We start from the raw sequence: 25,000 nt of genomic DNA on the forward strand, positions 1-25,000 counted from the left end.
ATTATTATTATTATTTAATTATATATATATATAATTATTATTATTATTACTATTATTGAGTGAGCGAGCAGAGCATGCCATCAAAGTGACACTGGGGTAAAATATACGAAGCCCAGTATACCCATCATGACTACCCGTCTGATAAGGGTACACCAGGCACATGCATCACAACCATATGTGCGCGACATGGTGATCTCATATCAAGGTAAACAGCACATGACCTTGCAGGTGGGGCCCAGTTAGAATTTTCTTCAGATCGAGTAACCCATCCCGCTCAAAAGGTCCTTGAATAAGGGTTATTTAAGGACGTTGAACGAAACACCCATGTTTCCAGAGGTGAATTATTCAAACCCCAAAGAATCCTTCTCAACACATGGCTATGATGCTCCCCCACTACTTCTGCTCGTGATCAGAGATGCACATATCGTCAGCCACTAAGGGACATGCTCAACTGGTTAAGGTCAAACAACTAACAAGCAAATCTGTGGTATTGAGCAGAATATTTGCTGTAGCCCATCTTTTATACCAAGACAAACAATGTACATGATAACACTTCCAATCAGTTAAGATCAGAAGGCATGAGAGCCACTGCCTGGTACTGCATCAGGGCAGTTTATTATTATTATTATTATTATTATTATTATTATTATTATTATTATTATTATTATTATTATTATTATCATTATTATTATAATTATATATATAATTATTATTATTATTACTATTATTATTATTATTCTCATTATTATTATATATATATATATATATATAATATATATATATAATATATATATATATATATATATATATATTTATTAATAAATACACACCCATACATATACGAATGAGGGGGTGCTGAAAAGTTGCTGGTTTTTGGATTATCGGGAAAGGCCTGGTTGGAGGCCCAAAACCTCCGAGTTCTTTTATAAGGCTTAGAAAACCTGTAGAACTGCTGCAAAGAGTGTGTGAATCTGAGAAGAGAATATGTTGAATAAAATCATAATTAACTGATCTTCCTGTATTTTCTTTTCCCCAAAGCCAGGAACTTTTAGCAACCTCCTGTATATACATACATAGATTTACATATATATTAATATGCGTATGTATGTCTTCTGTATGTGTGTTTATTTGTGTGTGTGTATGTGTGTGTGTGTAATCCTGTTAGCGAGGGGGGAAAAAACAATTTGTAGCATGAATTTATCATAAAAATAAAGATATTATCAGAATACGATACCATCATTCTGCGGTCAAACTGGTACTTGAATTTATACAGTTATGCACATCATTAACCAGATCTCAACACTGGGAAAACCGAAAATTAATCTACCAGTGACACCCAAGTCTCTTGAATATTGCTATCATAATTAATCTTGATTTACATATATATTAATATGCGTATGTCTGTCTTCTGTATGTGTGTTTATTTGTGTGTGTGTATGTGTGTGTGTGTAATCCTGTTAGCGAGGGGGGAAAAAACAATTTGTAGCATGAATTTATCATAAAAATAAAGATATTATCAGAATACGATACCATCATTCTGCGGTCAAACTGGTACTTGAATTTATACAGTTATTCACATCATTAACCAGATCTCAACACTGGGAAAACCGAAAATTAATCTACCAGTGACACCCAAGTCTCTTGAATATTTCTATCATAATTAATCTTGATAAATTTGAGTTACTCTTTGTTCGGATAATTGGTTAGCTTGTTCTGAGAAACACGGTTGTAGTATATATTCTACTTACAAAAATATTTATATTTACATATAGATTATATATTCATAAGATTATGCTTTGAGCTGCTTTTTGACTAGCTAGAGTACACATATGCATCAAACATGTGTGTATGTACTTGTATGGGTGTGTTTATTTACATGTGTGTGTGTGCACGAGCATGCATGTGTGCGGGTGAGTGTTCGTACCAATGCAAACATGCTATCTTAAACATAGCGTATGTCACTGGCCAGGTTGCCAAGTTGCCCGATAGCAAGTGCGCCCCTGCACCATTAGAATCCATATATGGGGGCCCATGTTAGTACCTAAGGGGCCCATCCCCTCAAGTTTCGAAATTTTTTTTATTTGCTCCTGGAAGAATGCATTAATTATTTCAGCCTGGCTGTGTTTGTAGACAGTTGAAAAGAATACTTTTACCAAAAAAAAAAAAAATTAAATGATAGCATTGCAGTTGCGGGTGGGCCCCCTTAGTCTTCTGGCAATCAATATCTTTAGACCCTGTCCACCACTGCATACATGCATATACATACACATACACATGGACACACACACACACACACACACACATTGCATATATTCATAAACATGTACACATAGGTGGGTATCTAACCTTCACTCTGATAATATTCCCTTGTTTCCATTTTTCTCTTTTCTCTGAATGATACCTCCACATAGAGCACGTATCTGTACGACTGGTTGGTAGTGACAACAAATTCGAGGGTCGTGTGGAGGTGTTCTTTCATGACCAATGGGGTTCCGTATGTGACAGCAGCTGGGACCACGATGATGCTTTGATTGTCTGTCAAATGTTAGGATACAAGTAAGTGACAGCTTTCCTTTTAACTTTCTCATGAATCTGTCAATGTGTGTGTAAATTTGTACGTGAACAATTATGTTTTTATGTAGCTCTGTGTGTGCATATTTATTCATGTGCATGCACGCGCGTGTGCGTGGGGTCAAAATATTCCATACGATACGTAAGTGTAACATACCGTACAACCCTTGCATTGCAGAAAAGTATTGTATCTTAACATAAGTGCTCAATATTCTGAACAAGAAAATCTCCACGTGCCTCCAGAGAAAAATATTTTCTTGTAGAATTAAAATTCAAATAGGCAATGTAAAATAATCTTCCTTTATCCCCAAGCATAGAGTAGACAGGTACCGAATTTGACCAGCGGACATTTGATCGAATTTGGCCAAGTAGACAATTGATCATATTTGTTTGGTGATGTTTCTCAGATCTCAGTGGATTTCTGGCCTTTCAACATCAGACCTCCTCTTCCTGCGAACCCAGTAGGATCTGATGTTGAAAAAAATGTTTACATTCTTAGGTCATTCACATTGAGTCTTTGTACTATTTGTTGCGCATAAAATACATATTGCTTAGCTGATGACGCACCATTTAGAGCACAAATATGTAAATTAGATTAACTACTAACGTGCTAACGTCACTTATGACTACTCTATAAAGCAGCTGGCCTGCATTACTTATTGAGGAAGGAAATTGGGTATGCGTATTCTCTAAGGAGCGGCCAAAAAATGATGACACATCTGCCAACAACCCTCTCCTTTTTTACCCCACATATCAGTAACATAAAAATATTGTTTACATTCTTATTTAATGCACAGTGAGGATCAGTGATATTAAAATATATTTCAGATCGTCTGATTTATGCTGTGCTGTGCATAATGCACACACACATGCAATCACGTGCATATATATATATAACAACTTAGCAATTAGCATTACTCTATATATATATATATATATATGGCCTTTTTAAATATAAAGAATTTATATATATAACACATATATAACATATTTATTTCATGCCATGATTCAGCGCAAAACAAATTAGTTATGTGTGTGTGTGTGTGTGTGTGTGTGTGTGTGTGAGTGTGTGTGTGTGTGTGTGTGTGAGAGTGTGTGTGTGTTTATGGTAGTTTTTGACTTTAAGAGTCCCTCCTAGCATGAGGCATTTATGTATAGTAATGCCTTTAATATAAATAAATTATATCTAAAGGGAATAATTTATAAATTTTTCCCTTATGAGGTTTTTCATGCTAACTTCTTGATAAATTCTTATAAAGATTTTATCCTATTTTAAAAATTTATATATATATATATATATATATAAGTTTGCTCTTTCCTTTAATTTCAGTGATGCTTTGGTGAAATCAAATACAGACTTTTGGCCGGGTTCTAGTAAAATATGGTTGGATGGATTGAGATGTTCCGGAACCGAAGATTTTCTGGGACAATGTCAAGCCGAACCATGGGGCATGCACAACTGTACGCACAACGATGATGCAGCTCTCAAGTGTAGTACGTATTGTAACGTATCTATGAATATAGGCAAGGTGTGCGTGTGGTAGTTGGAATTTTTTTTTCTTTTAGAAATGGTTGTATGTTTAAGAAGCTCGTTTTCCAGTCACAGACTTTTGGATTCAGCTCCATTGTGCAGCAACTTGGATAAGTGTCTTATACTAAAGCTCCAGCTGACCACTGCATCGTGGATGAATTTGGTAGATGGTAACTGTGTGGAAGCTCATTGTATATATGTGTATATATCTTACATATATGTATATATATATATATATATATATATATATATATATATATATATAATGCAGTAAAAATGGTAAATAATAATTTTCCTGTGGTTTTTCATGTAACCAACAATTATTTACCGGTAAATTTCGGTATGTAAATACGACAAATTAATTGTCAGGACCTTTGTAAGGTTCAGTATATAGTAAAGAAAAAATAAGATGGCTAGCAGCAAGCTGTTTCGCCTCATACCGAAGGGATTAGAAATGGCAGTCAAAGACCGTTTTTCCAATTTCTATAAGTGGAGAATCCAAAAACGAAGGCCCTTACGGCTCACATACACAAAACCGGAGTGGCAAATATACGAAGTCAGTCACTTACCGTTAATAGCGAACATATGTTTCTGGATCGCAAACATAGAAATCAGTTTGAATTCCGTCATCGGCGCTATATTCGATAGCTTTACCAAATGCCACTAGCCCTCACTTCTGACCCAGCGACATCAGATAGTGGGGGGAGGAGCGCAGATGTTAAAACTAAGTGGCGACTGGAAACGTAAATTTTCCCTCCAAAATTCTGCCATGCGCGCTTTCTGGGTAATCGTAATGTAATGAGGAATCCACATGGTAATGCAGTAAAAATGGTAAATAATTTTCCTGTGGTTTTTCATGTAACCAACAATTATTTACCGGTAAATTTCGGTATGTAAATACGACAAATTAATTGTCAGGACCTTTGTAAGGTTCAGTATATAGTAAAGAAAAAATAAGATGGCTAGCAGCAAGCTGCTTCGCCTCATACCGAAGGGATTAGAAATGGCAGTCAAAGACCGTTTTTCCAATTTCTATAAGTGGAGAATCCAAAAACGAAGGCCCTTACGGCTCACATACACAAAACCGGAGTGGCAAATATACGAAGTCAGTCACTTACCGTTAATAGCGAACATATGTTTCTGGATCGCAAACATAGAAATCAGTTTGAATTCCGTCATCGGCGCTATATTCGATAGCTTTACCAAATGCCACTAGCCCTCACTTCTGACCCAGCGACATCAGATAGTGGGGGGAGGAGCGCAGATGTTAAAACTAAGTGGCGACTGGGAACGTAAATTTTCCCTCCAAAATTCTGCCATGCGCGCTTTCTGGGTAATCGTAATGGAATGAGGAATCCACATAGTAATGCAGTAAAAATGGTAAATAATTTTCCTGTGGTTTTTCATGTAACCAACAATTATTTACCGGTAAATTTCGGTATGTAAATACGACAAATTAATTGTCAGGACCTTTGTAAGGTTCAGTATATAGTAAAGAAAAAATAAGATGGCTAGCAGCAAGCTGTTTCGCCTCATACCGAAGGGATTAGAAATGGCAGTCAAAGACCGTTTTTCCAATTTCTATAAGTGGAGATCCAAAAAACGAAGGCCCTTACGGCTCGCATACACAAAACCGGAGTGGCAAATATACGAAGTCAGTCACTTACCGTTAATAGCGAACATATGTTTCTGGATCGCAAACATAGAAATCAGTTCCGATGACGGAATTCAAACTGATTTCTATGTTTGCGATCCAGAAACATATGTTCGCTATTACGGTAAGTGACTGACTTCGTATATTTGCCACTCCGGTTTTGTGTATGTGAGCCGTAAGGGCCTTCGTTTTTGGATTATCCACTTATAGAAATGGAAAAACGGTCTTTGACTGCCATTTCTAATCCCTTCGGTATGAGGCGAAACAGCTTGCTGCTAGCCATCTTATTTTTTCCTTACTATTCACTGAACCTTACAAAGGTCCTGACAATTATTTGTCGATTTACATACCGAAATTTCCAGTAAAAATTGTTGGTTACATGAAAAACCACAGGAAAATTATTTACCCTTTTTATGCATACCATGTGGATTCCTCATTACATTTTACGATTTACCGCAGAACGCGCGCATGGCAAATTTTGGAGGGAAAATTTACGTTTCCAGTCGCCACTTAGTTTTAACATCTGCGCTCCTCCCCCCACTATCTGATGTCGCTGGGTCAGAAGTGAGGCTAGTGGCATTTGGTAAAGCTATCGAATATAGCGCCGATGACGGAATTCAACTGATTTCTATGTTTGCGATCCAGAAACATATGTTCGCTATTAACGGTAAGTGACTGACTTCGTATATTTGCCACTCCGGTTTTGTGTATGTGAGCCGTAAGGGCCTTCGTTTTTGGATTCTCCACTTATAGAAATTGGAAAAACGGTCTTTGACTACCATTTCTAATCCCTTCGGTATGAGGCGAAACAGCTTGCTGCTAGCCATCTTATTTTTTCTTTACTACATATATATATATATGTATATATATATATATATATATATATATACATATATACACACACACACACACACACACATATATATATATATATATGATAATAATTATTTGAGGGAATATAAATCCAAACTTACAGGGAAAAAAATTCAATTTAGAAATACTAAATCAAATTTCACACAATATAATATATATATATAAAAAATTAGAAAAAAACACCTTTTATCAATTCAAAGTGAACAATTAAATTACACCATCTAGAAAATTACATATAATAGAAATATTAAAATTAAAATAGCAATAAAATATCAATGATTAAGTAAATTGCAAAAAAAATAATAAAAACGTATATAATTGGTAGAATAACAATATACATATATATATATATATATATATATATAATATATATATATATATATATATATATTATATATATATATATATTATATATATATATATATATATATATATATATATATATAATATATATATATATTATATGTAGAAAAATACAAACTGGGACAAGAATGTAAAACATTTAGAAGACGATACAAAAAACACGGACTGGACATTCGAAGCCTTCAATCTTCAGTCAAGAACCGGATTATCCTCGCAATTTCGGCAGATTAATCTTGAGATCGCTCCGATCCGGCCAGCCCCAAGGAAAAACTAAGCTACGAGCATTAGATTTCTTTGAAAAAGGATCGAATGTATACGAAACAAGGACAGAAAAATGGACGATGCCACACGAATATAAATACAAAAAACAATAATGGTAATAACAGGACAAAAACAGTGGGTGTCTTACGACTATAGACAGTACAACTTAGTTTAGCTGGCGTATTTGGAAAAAAATGCCTTTTTCGGCAGACGAAGACAACAATGTTCTCATGGCACTGGTTAGAAGCCGAAAGGCTGGTTGACCAGCGGTCACGTGAGAGGAGAAGAGAGAGAAAAAAAGGGGGGGCAAAGGAATCAAAGAGAGAGAGAAAAAAAGGGGGGGCAAAGGAATCAAAGAGAGAGAGAAAAAGAGGGACGAAGGCACCAAAGGGGGGAGAAGAGAGAGAAAGAAGGAATTAAAGAGGGGAGAAGAAAGAGAGCATGCCAAGGATTGGCTTGGGACAGAATCAGTGAGGTGCAAAGTGAGAAAGACAGAGAAATGTGAGAGAGTGGGGGAAGAGGAGACCAAAGAATCAGAGGCAAGAAAAGAGAAAAGGAGGAGGAGAAGTAGAGAGATAGAGAAAGAGACAGATCAAAGTAGAGTGCAAAGTGTGAAAGGCAGAGAAATGTAGGAGAGAGAGACAGTGTTATAGAGTCGTACCAAATTTAAAGGAATATGTACTTACATACAATGCCAAAGAGGGTACGGGCGCCGCTATATATATTATATGTAGAAAAATACAAACTGGGACAAGAACGTAAAACATGTAGAAGACGATACAAAAAACACGGACGGGACATTCGAAGCCTTCAATCTTCAGTCAAGAACCGGATCATCCTCGCAATTTCGGCTGATTAATCTTGAGATATATATACCTTCACCATGATAGATCGCTAGCCACTACACATTCTTTATTTTCTCTCCTTGTTTCTTGGAAGAGCGTAGGCTCGAAACATTAAAGACTTTTCTACTTCCTGAGCGTTATGCCAATACATTTCTTCATCTTTTGTTGTTTTTTTTTTGTGAATTCTTCCCTTCTCCCATATATATATATATATATACACACAAATATTGTGGAGACCTTAGACTGTAAGCATAATTAGACAGTCCCGTTTTTATCATGTTGTCAGGCCAAGGCTGGCTGAAGCTGACATCAGAAGCATATGTAGCTGTGGAATTGTTAGCCTCATAAATAATCAAATGATTATGTATTAAGAAGGCTTTGGACACAAAGTAAGGACACCACAGGAGAGACAAGTTGGGAAGTAAAATGGGTGAAGGAAAGTGTGGAAGTTAAGCATATTGAAGGCAGGAAAAGAAGAGAGTAAGGAGAAAGAAAGAATGAAAAGAGAGAAGAAGGAAGTGAGGTTGTCACGGAAGATTGAATGCAGTGTAGAGGATGTTGAAAAAAGAAAAGACATCTGTGTAAGCATTAAAAATAAATAACAAGGCAATACAGATGGACAGGTTTTAACTAATGCATTAGCTAACGATTCAGAAGGATGAAAAGATTTTTGACGTTTCGGACATATGCTCTTCATCAAAAGAAAAATAAAGGAATGAAGAAAGATGTTAAGAAAATTAAAATGAAAGGATAAGGTCGGTGCAGAGATGAGGCATGTTAGAAGGGAAATAATGATTTGTTAGCTCTACTGGTCCATCAACTCGAACACTTGTTTGTGGAAGTCAGCAAAAAGTCTATCTATGTTTTCATTCATATGAAAAAAATCTGTTTTTTATGATCCTATAAAATTAATATTTTCATAAATTTCATTTTCAGTGAATATTGCTGTTAGACTTGCCGGAAGTGAAGATAAATCAAAAGGACGTGTTGAAGTTTATTATAATGGAGAATGGGGTACAATATGTGATGACTACTGGGATCACAGGGATGCAATGGCAGTGTGTCGCATGCTGGGATACAGGTAGACAATGTTTGTATTTTTTAATGTTCTTTGATATACACACATATACACACACACACACAACAGTATCAAATAGTAAGAATGAGTGCGCAACATTACATTTTTGGAATAAATAATACTCTTTGTTTGTTCTGCTGTTTATCCATAAAGTATATATATATATGTACATGTATGTATGTATGTATGTATATTACTGAAATATTAGCGCCAAGTGATGTTTGGGCATAAAAAAATAGATTAGGTTAGTTAAAATATGTTTGTGACATATTTCAACTGCTAAAAAGCAAAGTCGCTTCAGTTACCATAGAGATATCGTGAATTATATTTTCCACCTAAATGTGGCTAACCCTTAAGGGTTGATGCTACTGTAGCTTGTAGCTCCAGAAAGACATCTCCTCCAGCTGGTTATTGACACACTTTCTGTACCCTATCAGTATTTGCAAAGGGAAGTCATCTTTCCCATCTCCAGCCTGGTGTGAAACACACGGATCCAAATTTCTAGATATTGACCCCTAATCAGTGTGTGACAACCACCGGTTGGTGATAGGAAGTGATTCTCAATGCAAATATATATATATACTTTTTCCAGTGATGGAAAGTCACTGATCTTGAAAAAGTGGAAACAAGCAATAATAAATCTCTGAGCGAGGTATAAACAATAGCTGCATGACATTGTGATGTATATTTGCCACCTAAATGTGGCTAACTCTTAAGGGTTGATGCTACTGTAGCTTGTAGCCCCAGGAGGACACCTCCTCCAGCTGGCTATTGACACACTTTCTGTGCCCTATCATGTCAGGCTGGAGATGAGAAAGATGGCTTCCCTTTACAAATACTGATAGGGCACAGAAAGTGTGTCAATAACCAGCTGGGGGAGATGTCTTTCTTTAGTTAATCATTGAGATGACTTTGGTGTTGCCTTGGTGGGGCTTTGCACTTACTGAGTGCTCTTGTTAATTCTTGCTTTCTAAATTTTTGCTTGTGTCCTAGAATTTATAATGGTGGTTACCTGGTATCCATGGCGTATAAGTTACCGAGATCAGACATTCCCCATGAATGGGACACCAGTCTATAGCAGGGATAAAGGTCAACAATTTTGAGGGGTTAATTACATTACCCTGCCCTCACCGTTAAATGGAGGGTCAATGTAATTGACTTACTACCTCCCGTAAATACTTTACTTATCAACCCAAAAGGGATGAAAGGCAGAGTTGACCTCATTGGAATTTGAACTTGGAAAGTAATGAGCCAAAATAAATGCCACTAAGTAATTTGTCCGATCATGCTAACGATTCTGCCAGCTCACTGTCTAATAATTAATTTCATAATCCTTTCTTCTATGGACACAAGGCCTGAAAATTTGCCGGAGGGGAGGGGCTTCTCGATGACATCAATTCTAGTTTTCAACTGGTTCTTATTCTATCAGTCTCTGTCAAGGAGGAAAGACAATTCAACCTTGGCAGAATTTGAACTCGGAACGTAAAATGAATGAGATACCGCTATGCATTTTGCTGGATGTGCTAACGATTCTGCCAACTCGCTGCCTTAAAATATATTTATAAAATATAATATGAAAGATAGACTAAGAAATTTCTTCGTGGTTTTTATTATCCTGTGTGTGTGGCTGATGAAATTTTGACAAAAGCATTAATATTAATCAATCGCTTTCATATAATTTGTTTCAGCGATGGCGTTGCATACTCCAAGGGGAAATATGGTACCGGTTCTGGCCGAATATGGCTTGACAATATGAATTGCACGGGTAACGAGCCTTCCATTGCAAGCTGCCAAAAGAGCATGTGGGGTGAAAATGACTGCCGACATGCAGAAGATGCAGCTGTCGAATGTAGTATGTAGGAATTTATAGCTATGCTAAATTGTATTCTATTGTATGTAAATGTAATCTGCGTGCGTGTATGTTTCTGTATCTATATGTACAGGTGCGTGTATAAATCATTTAATATACACAATTTGCAAAAGAGCTACTAATAGTTTCATGTTTTAGAGATACAATAAATTGGAAGATTTATATTACATACCATATATCTCCAAGCAATCTCTCAGGCTCAATGTATATTCATCATCATCATCATCATCGTTTAACGTCCGTTTTCCATGCTATCATGGGTTCGACGGTTCAACCAGGGTCTGCGAAGCCAGGAGGCTGCACCAGGCTCCAGTCTGATCTGGCAGTGTTTCTACAGCTGGATGCCCTTCCTAATGCCAACCACTCCATGAGTGTAGTGGGTGCTTTTTACGTGCCACCAGCACAGGGGCCAGAGGAGGCTGGCAAATGGCCACGATTGGTTGGTGCTTTTTATGTGTTAGGTGTATTTAAAAACTATGGCACTGGTCTAACAAGAAGCAAACAATGCAAAGAAAGTTGATGAAGAAAGTGAAATGAAAAGAAAAAAAAGTAAGAAAATCAAATTCTTTGTTCTTTTTGTGTGAGAAAATTATAATTAATCTAGCTGATGTAGAATAATAAAACAGAAATTTTTAGCAAATGCAAGCAACTGCTGCTCCAGATCAAGTAGAGACTTGGCCTTAAAGACTTTCGCCTACTTTCTGTTATATTATTCTGCACCAGCTAAATTAATTATGATTTCTACAGACAAAGAGGATGAAGATTTTGATTTTCCAATTTTTTTTCTTCTCGATTTGTAAACATCTCATCATTAAAATGGAAAAAAAATCGGAAAATATCATTGTAATTCATGTTTTTCAAATATATAATGTTCTTCATGTAATTAATATTATTAATCAATTATATTTTAACCCTCACTGAATTAAATATGATTTCCCTGACTTATACAATACATATCTTATTTCATAATATTTGTCTTGTTCATGTTTATTTGACTAACATTTGAAAAATGTTCTATTTTATTTGCAAAGAAAATATATCAGTACGTCTGGTCGGTGGTAACAGTTCCTCAAATGGCCATGTGGAAGTGTTTTTCAGTGGACAATGGGGTACTATTTACGATTCTGATTGGAACCATAATGATGCCTTGGTTGTTTGTCGCATGCTGGGATACAGGTATGTAGCTCTGGTCACGTAATTAATGATTCCATTCTCCATTCTCTCTCCTTCTCTCATCTTTTCTCCCTCCCTCTCTCTCTCTCTATCTATTTATCTATCTATCTATCTATCTATCTATCTGTCTATCAATCTATGTCTTTCTCTACAAAGATATATTTATGTGAGCGTATATGTATACATATATACATATACATATACATGCATACGTATGCATGTATGTGTATATATGTATATGTATATATATATATATATATACAATCACATTATATGCACATATATATGCATATATATATATACACACACACACACACACACATACACATATATGTATGTATGTATTTATGTATGTATGTATGTATGTATGTATGTATGTATATAATGTGATTTCACTCTTCATTTGTCTGTTTGCAGTGATGGAATCGGCTATAAAGTGGCAAGACCGTTTTTGGCATTTGAGCCATTATGGTTAGACAATGTGGATTGCGATGGGTTTGAGATGTCCATAGACCAATGCAACAGAAGTAAATGGAGAAGTTATCAGCAGATAGTTAATGAAAGAGTTGGAGTCCATTGCCGTAGGTTTCATATATTTGTTGTTGTTTTTTTTTAATTTCTTCCTTTGTAAGAGAACCTAAGAAAAAGAGGTAAAAAAATTATATAAAGATTGGGAATTAACGTACGATTTTGTGACAGTCCATATCAGTCTCTCAACTCCTACAAATTATATTTAATAAATATTTATAAATTGGGCTCATTTGATTAATGTTCACAGATTATTTCTTTAAGCAACACTTAGTGGTTAACGTGTTGCACTCACGATCGCCAGGTCGTGGTATCGATTCCTGGACCACTCAGCTGGCAAAAATGAGTAATCCTGCGACGGTCTTGTATCCCAATCAGACACACACACATGCATGCACACACACACACACACACAAACACACACACACTCACACAAATGCACACATATATATGTATGTGTGTGTATGCATATACATATATATATATATATATATATATATATATGCATGTATATGTATGTATTTATATATATATATATATATATATATATATATCACTGTGATCACCGTGACCTACCAGGCTATCAGATGTTGCTACACATCGCTGGTCACAATGCGTTTCGCATTGTTTTAGCCTTCAAATGACACCACCCAGCTAGCTAAGTGAGCAGGCCAACAGAAGAAAGAGTGAGAGAAAGTTGTGGCGAAAGTTTACAACAGGGATCGCCACCAGCCCCTGCCGGAGCCTCTTGGAGCTTTAGGTATTTTCGCTTTATAAACATTCACAACACCCGGTCTGGGAATCGAAACCGCAATCCTATGTCTGAGTCCGCTGCCTTAACCACTAGGCCATTGCGCCTCCATATATATATATATATATATATATATATATATATATATATACATATATATACATATATATATATATACATATATATATATATATACATATATATATATATACATATATATATATATATATATATATAATATATATATATATATACACGGCAGGATTCTTTCAGTTTCCGTTTACCCAATCTACTCACAAGGCATTGGTTGGCTCAAGGGTATAGGAGAAGACACTTGCCCAAAGTGCTATGCAGTGGTACTGAACCCGGAACGAAGTGATTGAGAAACTAACTTCTTACTACTTAGCCATGCCTGCACCTATAGATTATATAAAAAAAAAACTGCACTCAGACAACCTGTGCAACACATTGTTTGAGAACTATTGATATTATTGATACTATTCGCTGTGTTAAAATTATTTTTGTAGCTCTCCACTATATTTTTCCATACATCATTCTGTGACGTACCCAGACACACCATGAGTGATTTTCCTGGGGTCAATAGGTGTTTCGAGTCTTTCTACATTAGATAAACAACACCCACCCATCCAGGAGATGCATTTAGGGTTGATCTAGCTCAAGCTTGTGTCCAATTAGCACCATTCCTTGTAGCACTGCCCACTTCAGGGCTCACACCTCTTGATCCACAACCACCTTGAGACGACTCTGCTGTCTCCACAACCAGACTGTTGGCCTCCTGCTCACAGGCCACTGTCGGGCCAACCATGCTGTAAGCTCTACATAGGGAATGGCCAGCGAACTCTCTGACCTTGGTGGGATATATATAGAAAAAGAAGTGGAAAAGACAGAAACTAATTGAAGCTGATTTTGAAATATAAGTGGAAAAAAATAGAAGTATCATTGTTTTGTTTTATGTTGCAGAAAACATCTCTGTACGACTCAAGGATGGAAACTCACTAGGGAATGGACGTGTAGAGGTGTTTTTCAACGGAGAATGGGGGACAATTTGTGATGATAACTGGAGTAACAACAATGCCTTAGTAATCTGTCGTATGCTGGGCTATAGGTAGGTCACTTTCTTTTTTCTTTTTAGATATTGTCCCTGTTGTACAAGTCACTGGCCGACATACATATGTATTTATTTCTTTATTACCCACAGGGGGCTAAACATAGAGGGGACAAACAAGAACAAAGAGATTAAGTCGATTACATCTACCCCAGTGCATAAGTGGTACTTATTTAATCGACCCCTGAAGGGATGAAAGGCAAAGTTGACCTCGGCAGAATTTGAACTCAGAACGTAAAGACAGATGAAATACCATGAAGCATTTCGCCTGCCATGCTAACAATTCTGCCAGCTCTCTGCCTTCAATAGTCTTTTCTATTCTAGGCACAAGGCCCGAAATTTTGTGGGAGGGGCCAGTCAATTAGATTGACCCCAGTACACAACTGGTACTTAATTTATCGAACCCAAAAGGATGAAAGGCAAAGTCAACCTCGGCAGAATTTTAACTCAGAATGTACAGACGAGCTAAATGCCGCTAAACATTTTGCCCGCCATGCTAACGATTTGGCCAGCTCACCGCCTTAATACAGTGGCAATAATAACGATCAAACAGATGGGTGTGTGAACGAACAAACCTTCAGATGTAAGTAATGTTTCATTGGATGAACAGATTTTATGCTGTCGTCAATAATTTGGGAGCTGGAAAAGTAGGATTACATACCTTTACATCTCGAAGAGGCTAGATATATATTCCCACGTGTCTAACTCCCCTCTGCAGTTCTAGGCAGGCTTCTGATTTCTAAAGAAGCCTTCATTCACAATCCCAAGATTTTTCAATATCTGTATGTCCTACCAAAACCTGTATTTTCATATTTCTTTTAAAACATTTATTTGTGCTTGGAAACCAGAACAGGTGGTAATTGCTTGTAAAAATATTTCACCTTTTTTGATGTGAACTTCCATTTCATTGATTCCTATGTCCGTATCAACACATTTACAAAAAAAATAATTTGTAAACAAGATTAATTTGCAAGCATAATGGTGAACCGCTCTCTGTCTCGAACTGGACAGCAACTAAGGTGACAGGCTTCTTGTATGCTATTGCTATTCTGGCTTGAGGACAGGCATTGTTTCAAAATATTTCTATGCCTTGTTATTCTGACAGGGAGTTGAGACAACATTAGACATCATCATAATTGATCTTTCATCTGTTGCCCATTGTATGGCAGGATGCTTTTAATCCAATTTTCGTCATTTTCCATCTCTTTCTTGCCCTCTTTTTCCCTACTACCATCCGCTTCCCTCCTGCTCCCAATCTGATTTTTTGATTGTCTGTTCCCCTCCTCCATCTACTGAAATTAAAGACAAGATGGCAGTGTTTTCGCATGATGTTATGATGTCATCAGTACACTGTTAGTCACCCCACAAAATAGAAATTTGATACTGTGTATGCAAGTCAACATTAGTTCTATTTTTCTGTTCAATACTGGCGTGGTTTTATATGATACTTCTCAGTCAAACATGGTTTATAGCCTCAAGTAGATAAGTAGACAGTGTCTCTCCAATTGCCTTTTTTTATTTTTTCGTACAAACATTTCCTGTGCTGTCTCGTCACAACACGTTATGCAGTGGGTGAGTTCATTCGTTGCCACACAGTATTTCAGGCTATTTAATCCTTCCTCTCATAAAATTAGATTAAAATTCCCCTGAAAGGGAATGAAGCAGTGAAGTTGAGCAATCTTAGGAAAGCCTCAGCCGTTGGACAGCTCCTTCACTGGCTTGTTATACATAGAAAAATACATGTGACTGAGAAATCCACACGATAGTGCAATTATGAGTTGAGCTTCAACAGTGTTTCATTGTTTTAGCTAAATGAGTTGTACCATGTGTATTAATCATGCTGTTTATGGAAAAGGTCCACAAGTAAGAAGTTATTATCCATGGTTCCGTACGTCAACTTGCCATTGGATCAGCTAGCTGGGTGTTCATATTTTGTGTGTTCATATATACACCCATGGAAAGAATCCAGTTAAATACGAGAATGTAAAATATTCATCAACTAAACTCTTTTGCTTACAATGAAGAATTTAATTTTTTTATGCAAAAGTTCGATGTACTTGTAGCAGGAGCAATTGTCTGTCGCTGGGTTGAGTAGCTCTGTGGTCTGAAGTTAGTCCTTAGAAGGACTAGAACCAAAGAGCTACTCAACCCAGCGACAGACAAGTGCTCCTGCTACATACTCAACTGTAGAGGGTTGATTATTTTAGTAAAGAAACAGGACTGCAGCTTGTTTCGGTCTGCTCATCGTTCGGTAAGTGAATCAAACTTTCCTTCTCGAGAAAGTCGGTTATGACTTCAAGTGTTTCATATTTATACAATGTTTTGTGAAGTGATATATGTATAAATACACACGTATACTTTGTTACTGGACTGGTGTGATTGCATATAATCAAGAAGAATAAGTTATATTAATATTGTATTTTGAAGCAATGCCGTAGCCTACAGCAAAGCCTACTTTGGTGCTGGCACTGGAAAGATATGGCTGGACAATGTGAATTGTACTGGGACTGAACACTCTCTGTCAGAATGTATGAGTAATCGATGGGGACACCATGATTGTGAACATAATGAAGATGCAGCTGTCAACTGTTGTAAGTATATGACATATTTAGTTGGTAAACTGTTCTGGTTTAAGTTACGAATTAGCGGTTTAGGCCTCTCTTTATATAAACAACATGAACCTGCTCATTTTGTCTTTCTATCATCAGAAATACAACCGACACCAATTGACCTTAGCTTATCAGTAATATCATTCTGTTACGACCTACATTATGCAACTTTTTAATAATGGAACACGTCAAAGAAATGACATATCACACACATAGGATTTATATTATTACAAAGACATTGCTGAATAAAATATGGAATGAAATTGGAGATATAAATTGTTACACACTCGACATTTATATTATTCCCGAGACAATTGCTCTCTTTTACTCTTTTACTCATTTACTTGTTTTAGTCATTTGATTGTGGCCATGCTGGAGCACCGCCTTTAGTCGAGCAAATCGACCCCGGGACTTATTCTTTGTAAGCCCAGTACTTATTCTATCGGTCTCTTTTGCGAACCACTAAGTTACAGGGACATAAACACACCAGCATCGGTTGTCAAGCAATGTTGTAGGGACAAACACAGACACACAAACGCACACACACACACACATATATATACATATACATATATATGGTGGGCTTCTTTTCAGTTTCCATCTACCAAAACCACTCACAAGGCTTTGGTCAGCCCGAGGCTATAGTAGAAGATACTTGCCCAAGATGCCATGCAGTGGGACTGACCCCAGAACTATGTGGTTGGTAAGCAAGCTATTTACCACACAGCCACTCCTGTGCCTATGAATTATGGAATGTATGCATGTGTGTGTGTGTGTGCGTATATATATATATATATATATATATATATATATATATAATATATATATATATATATATATATTTCAACAATTGAGGGTAAAATTAATTAATTATTAATCAATTTCACCAAGTATTCAGTATGCAAAGGGACCATTTAAGGCGAATTCAAATTATTACATTATATAAAAGGGCTTAGTAAAATAAATTACTTTGCCGCATACTGAACTCATTAGAAATAGTAGCTAAAAAAAACTTTTTTAAAACTATTTCTGATACTTAAAGAAAACCTCTCTCATATAGTGTTTGCTCGATTCAACTCACGAAAGTATGGGGGTAAAGACATTAAAAAATCAAATGCAAAGGTTATTTGAGAACGTACGTTTCAAGATTAGTCAACTCGACATTTCTATCATCAGCTCAGAACTCCTTGGTTTGGATTTGAAAACACTGAAAGTGGGAGCATACCCTTTCGGCTTCTTATCGCTTCTGAAGATCTGCTCGAAACTAACAGTGCCAGCAAACTCAAATATGCAAGCGAAGAATTTCTGCTCTCCCCTTTCCACCAGCGTGGGTTAAAATCAGTAAACACTATGCTTTTTTCGGTAAAATCCGAGGCATTAAATAGAGAGAGATGAATTATAATTTCAACAATTGAGGGTAAAATTAATTAATTATTAATCAATTTCACCAAGTATTCAGTATGCAAAGGGACCATTTAAGGCGAATTCAAATTATTACATTATATAAAAGGGCTTAGTAAAATAAATTACTTTGCCGCATACTGAACTCATTAGAAATAGTAGCTAAAAAAAACCTTTTTTAAAACTATCTCTAATACTTAAAGAAAACCTCTCTCATATAGTGTTTGCTCGATTCAACTCACGAAAGTATGGGGGTAAAGACATTAAAAAATCAAATGCAAAGGTATTATATATATATATTATATATATATATATATAATATATATATATATATAATATATATATATATATATATATGTATGTATGTATGTATGTATGTATGTATCTGATTTTTAAAAAGAATATTCTTCATCTCGATATTTTAGCAACCATTTCTGCCAGAGTTCAAGGAGGTGAAAGAGATGGAATTGGTCGTGTGGAGTTGTTCTATAATGGTAACTGGGGCGCCGTATGTAACGATAGTTGGGACCGCAATGACGCCCTTGTTATATGCCGGATGCTAGGATACAGGTATAGTATATTATGTTACCTTAATCATTCAATTTTTCTTTTTTTTTTTTCATTAGTCTTAGAAAACAAACAACAAAAAGAATTTGTATTTTGAATTATTGGACAAGTAGAAATCTTCAAATTTATGAGGTTTTTGTCCTTAGTTGAGAAGAAACATTTCTTACATTCTGGATGATCTATCACTATGTACAGCTTTTGTGGTGTGGTGGCTTGTGCGTCTTCCTCTGTGATCCTAAGAATTATACCAGAAAAGCACAATATCGTAGGGGCGGAGAGCCTCCCATGCAGGGCAGGTCAAAGGACAGTGGTCAGATTAATATGGAGCGCATTTTCTCAGAAGTAAAAATGGGTTTGCATAGGGTCAGCACATCATCATCGGCATTATCATTATCATCATCATCATCATCACCACCACCACCACCATCACCATCACCATCACCACCACCACTACCACCACCACCACAACCACAACCATCATCATCATCATCATCATCAAAAGTAAAATTAAAGAAGAACTGATGACAATTCACAACCAGCATGAAGTAGGAGAAGACAGACTAGAGTGGAGAAAAATCGTTGATGGCCTGTGCTTTGTTAGGAGTGAAGGGTTTAAGCAAGTATCTGGAAGAAGGGGCAGGGCCCATGACTGGTGAAATAGCTGACATTAATATTTCATTTAAACCGTTGTAGGTCAACAATTGTAGGAACGACATTAACAAGGAAGAGATGTGCATGGTGGATTGTGTGAAGTTGGGGTAGGCGGGATGGGCACAAAAAGTGTGACAAGAGTGGAGGGTCAAGTGGAATGAGTATTTGAGTGTTGGAGATTCAAGATCAGTCAACCCCAAAGGGCAGAGGTCAGTATAGCAGCAACTGAAAAGACAGAGAGAGATAAAAACATTATGCTTGTGGTCCGGAAACTGGAACATAGTCATAAGTGAATGAATGCCAGTCAGTTGAAAGGCCCATCTCAGGATGTGGCTGAGGATGTTTGGCCGAGTATCAGCAGTACCGTTTCAGATGTAGATGCAGGACCCCATTCTAGGTTTCACTTGAAACGTAGTTGAAGGATTGTGTCATCTGCATGTGAGTGGGCTGTGTTGGATATGATGACATGTAGGTCATTCTTGAATAGAAATAAATAAATAAATTGGGGACAAAACCAAATTAGGGGATTACCAAAGTTGAATGAAAGTGGGGAAAAAAGAGCTTTCTCAACACATGCCACAATTGTATGATTTGATAATAAGTTACTGGTTCAAAATACAAGAGGTAAATAGAGCCTTCAGAGGGGATTGATCAAGGGTGTGTAAAGTGGAGTCGGATGTAAAACTATAAGCAAAGGTGGAATTTTAATTTGTGAGGGTTCTGCTTTCAATCAGCTTAGTTTAGAAGAAGAAGGAATGTGGACTATGCGAAGTTGATGGGGACCATTTTGACAAGAGACCAAAAGGATCAGCTGCAGTTTGGGAGAAGGAAAGCTTAAAGATTGCATGATCAATGTGGGAAGTATTCTTTCCACAGCATTTTTTCTGTGGAAAAGCATTTTGTCTCTTAGATTTCTGCCAGCTCACCACCTTGAGAATCTTTGTAATAATAATATTAATCCTTTTTCCTATAGGCACAAGGCCTAAAATTTGGGGGAGGGGGATGTTCAATTACCGTGACCCTAGTACTCAACTAGTACTTAATTTATCGACTTCGAAAGGATGAAAGGCAAAGTCAACCCCCGGCAGAATTTGAACTCAGAACGTAGCGGCAGACGAAATACTACTAAGCATTTCGCCTGGCATGCTAACCATTCTGCCAGCTCACTGCCTTGTGGTGGTAATAATAATAATAATAATAACAATGGCTTCAAATTTTGGCTGAAGGGGAGCAATTTCAGGGGATGAGGGAAGTTGATTACGTCGACCCCAGTATGCAACTGGTACTTATTTTATTGACCCCGAAAGGATGAAAGGCAAAGTCAAGCCAGGTGGCTTTTGTACTCAGACCGTAATGAAGGACGAAATGCTGCTAAGTGTGTTGCCCGGTGTGCTAACGATTCTGCCTGCTCGCCAATGTTGTTACATTGACAAATATAAGCACACCACAAACACACAAATGATTATATAACAGCGATAACAAGGTGAGAAACATTATTCACTCATGATTCTTGTTTATTTGTAGCGATGGTGACATCATATCCAACAAACTGTTTGGAAAAGGATCTGGTAAAATATGGCTTGATGAGGTGAACTGCGATGGCAGCGAAAGTTCGATTGAACAGTGCAGTTCTGATCCATGGGGAGTGCATGACTGTGCTGAAGATGGAGAGGCAGCCGTTAATTGCAGTAAGTATGTTATTAGTCCTATTTATGAGGAGGTGAGAGACGGTGAGATGAGAGAAATGTTAGCGCCCCAGACAAAGTACTGAGCAGCATTTCCTCCGGCTTTTTACGTTTTCAGTTCAAATTCCTCCAAGGTTGACTTTGCCTTTCATCCATTCGGGGTGAGTAACATAAAGTACCAGTCAAGTACTTTGGTCAATGTACTTGACTCAACACGCATTCTACTGTCCTACAAAAAAACAAAGCTACATTTCACAAATTAGCACTTAAATATACCAAATGATGAAGTGGTCACAATTGGAGAGCTTTTGATAATAAGTCTGCTTGATCAGGACTGACCTGAGGCTAAACAACAACTTATTGAACTATGTTGACAATAAGCGTAGGTGTGGCTGTGTGGTAAATAGCTTGCTTACGAACCACATGGTTCCAGGTTCAGTCCCACTGTGTAGCACTTTGGGCAAAAGAGACCGATAGAATAAGTACTAGGCTTACAAAGAATAAGTCCTGGGATCGATTTGCTCAATTACAGGTGGTTCTCCAGCATGGCCGCAGTCAAATGACTGAAACAAGTTCAAATTCCGCCGAGGTCGACTTTGCCTTTCATCCTTTCGGGGTCGATAAATTAAGTACCAGTTACGTACTGGGGTCGATGTAATCGACTTAATACCTATGTCTGTCCTTGTTTGTCCCCTCTGTGTTTAGCCCCTTGTGGGTAATAAAGAAATAGGTATTTCGTCTACCGTTATGTTCTGAGTTCAAATTCTGCCAAGGTCAACTTTGCCTTTCATCCTTTCTGGATCGATAAATTAAGTACCAGTTGCATACTGGGGTCGATCTAATCTACTGGCCCCCCCCCCCAAATTTCGGGACTTGTCCCTAGAGGAGAAAATAATATTGCATAAGCATTTTATAATGTTTCTTTTTTTTTTCTAGAAACTCACCACAGACTGGCAGCTGATGGCTCATGGACCAGTACTGGTCCGCGGACGACCACTTCGAGTAGCACTGTTCTAATACAATAACGCTGTTTTTTTTTTCTTTTTCTTTTACTCAGCTCACATCTCAGTAAGACTTGTGGATGGACTGAATTCAAGCGAGGGACGTGTTGAGGTTTTCTTCAATGGCATGTGGGGCACTGTGTGTGATGACCAATGGGATCGTTTTGATGCATTAGTTGTATGCCGGATGCTTGGATACAGGTAAGAAGCCTTCCATTGATATCTATATGGTTACGCGACCATCTAGAAATAACCAAATCTGCCTCAGATCCGCTGTGAATCTCAGTACACTGTACCTAAGTCGAAAAGAAATGGTAAGAGTGGGGTGTTCAATGCTGAAAAGCCTTTGATCATTGGTTTGTTTTACCAAGGGTGGGGAAAGGGACTCGAGAACAACAACAGCTTCTTGTATTTTGTTTACAAAATCTTTTATGTGAATTCATGTCTTAAAACAAACCTTGTTGTGTCTTGGGAGGGTCATGATGCCTATTATAATAAGCACATGCACCAGTGTGAATATTTATGATTATTGGTGCAATAACCCTCCCAAGGCATGACAAGGTAGGTATGTTTCTTTCTTTTAATATTATTTTATAATAACTGACCTCCTACAAGGTAGCCACCTAATTTCGTTTACCAGCTCACAGAGGTGGCTGTATGGTTAAGAGACTTGCTTCCCAATCATTGGGTCTCAGGTTCAGTCTTGCTGCATGACACCTTGGGCAAGTGCCTTGGTGTTTTCTACTATAGCACTGGGCTATAGTAGATTTTGTAGGCAGAAACTGTGTAGGAGCCCATCATGAATGTATACATATACATATGCATGTACACACACACACACACACACACACACACACACACACACACACACACACACACATCTTTTAACTTTTACTTGTTTCAGTTCTTAGAATAGGTCCATGCTGGGGCAGATACTTTCCCAACATACCATGCAATGGGTCTGAACCTGGAATGTATATATATATATATATATATATATATATATACTAGCACTATGACCCGGCAATGCCGGGTCATAGTACTAGTGCATGCATATACAGCTACATGCGTACACACATACACGCGAGTACTATCCAAATCTCCGACCAATCACGTACAGCTAGCTGGCCTTCAATTGGCGTATCTAGCTTCAGGCATTTTGATTGGATTTTGGATAGAAAATTCACAAAAAAGTCACTTCTATTGATTTTTTTAATGGCTTTGTGGGGTGACTGGGGAAATGTAAAAATGTGCACGACCATCCTTGGATGGTTTTAAATGACCATAGAAAGTGCGAGCCCTCTAACTGAAAAATTGTGGATTTGTATAAAGGACACACACACAGACATTTTGCCATTTATATATAGAGAGATATGGAATGTGTGTGTTCTTGTATGTGCTCTTGTGATTTAATGTGATGATTGTAAATGAGTGGCGTTGTGGCGTTGTTCACTTCCAGTCTTTCATGAAAAACATGACTGGCCATGGGTGGAAAATACCAATCTTGGAAATTGGTAAGAGTCGAAGACAGGAAGGGCATGCGATAGTAGAAAAGCCTACCTCAACAAATTCCGTCTGATCCATGCAGACATGGAAAAGTGGACATAAAACGTTAAATGAATCACGTGTTTTCATTCAATTCCAATCGCATTTAAGAAATATTCCTTACATAGATCTTGACTGGATGAAGACACCATGTCAAAGCATAATGCAAATAAATTGTTATTGATAATTATAGAATGGCACTTTGTACAAGTATTTACAGTGGACTAATATTTCACCAAGCTTCATTTTAAGAAATTTTTATTTTGGTTTCATTTGTGCCAGTACCATGAGAAAAGTACAACTCATGAACATTATACAGTTTTATTCACTACATCATTGGGTTTATAGTCATTTCTACTATAAGCACAAGGCCTGAAATTTGCAAGGATGGGTTTAAGTTGATTACATTGACCCCAGTACTCAAGTGGTACTTAATTTATCGACCCCTCGAAAGGATGAAAGGCAAAGTCGACCACAGTGGAATTTGAACTCAGAACGTAGCAACGGGCAAAATACTGCTAAGTATTTCGTCCAGCATGCATAATAATAATAATAATAATAATAATAATTTAATGTCCGTTTTCCATGCTGGCATGGGTTGGACGGTTTGACATGTTACGATGAACTGGAGAACTACGTCGAGCTCTTATGTTAGTTTTGGCATGGTTTCTACTGTTGGATACCCTTCTTAATGCCAACCACTTCACAGAGTGTACCGGGTCTTTGTTTCATGGTTCTGACAGTACAACCTGAAAAATGTTCATAAAATAAAACTTGTATGCCCAGTGTGAACACTTGCTCAAAGTACCATTCTGTTGATACTCATAATGCTATATTCGCATTTTTTCACACCGTGTCTATATCCATTTGAGTGGAGGTGCAATGGTCCAGTGGTTAGGCAGCGGACTTGCAGTCAT

At 37.2% G+C, this 25,000-nt stretch overlaps 1 protein-coding gene and 1 long non-coding RNA gene across 2 annotated transcripts in view; one reads left to right on the plus strand and one right to left on the minus strand.

The window, feature by feature from the left end:
- The window catches only part of LOC118765105, an 11,556-nt gene extending 9,508 nt beyond the window's left edge, over positions 1 to 2,048 (minus strand). Inside the window, exon 1 of the long non-coding RNA XR_005000954.1 lies at positions 1,963 to 2,048. This is a non-coding gene — a long non-coding RNA (uncharacterized LOC118765105). The remainder of the gene's footprint in view (positions 1 to 1,962) is intronic.
- The window catches only part of LOC115216187 (deleted in malignant brain tumors 1 protein-like), an 84,711-nt gene that overhangs the window by 8,908 nt on the left and 50,803 nt on the right, over positions 1 to 25,000 (plus strand). Inside the window, exons 4-14 of the mRNA XM_036506589.1 lie at positions 2,412 to 2,556; positions 3,902 to 4,065; positions 9,035 to 9,179; positions 10,865 to 11,028; positions 12,078 to 12,222; positions 12,637 to 12,800; positions 14,480 to 14,624; positions 17,052 to 17,215; positions 19,060 to 19,204; positions 21,377 to 21,540; positions 22,595 to 22,739. Coding sequence (XP_036362482.1) covers positions 2,412 to 2,556; positions 3,902 to 4,065; positions 9,035 to 9,179; positions 10,865 to 11,028; positions 12,078 to 12,222; positions 12,637 to 12,800; positions 14,480 to 14,624; positions 17,052 to 17,215; positions 19,060 to 19,204; positions 21,377 to 21,540; positions 22,595 to 22,739 — 1,690 coding nt within the window. The remainder of the gene's footprint in view (positions 1 to 2,411; positions 2,557 to 3,901; positions 4,066 to 9,034; positions 9,180 to 10,864; positions 11,029 to 12,077; positions 12,223 to 12,636; positions 12,801 to 14,479; positions 14,625 to 17,051; positions 17,216 to 19,059; positions 19,205 to 21,376; positions 21,541 to 22,594; positions 22,740 to 25,000) is intronic.

The sequence above is a fragment of the Octopus sinensis genome, linkage group LG10 (assembly GCF_006345805.1).
Source record: "Octopus sinensis linkage group LG10, ASM634580v1, whole genome shotgun sequence".
NCBI classification, from domain to species: Eukaryota; Metazoa; Mollusca; class Cephalopoda; order Octopoda; family Octopodidae; genus Octopus; species Octopus sinensis.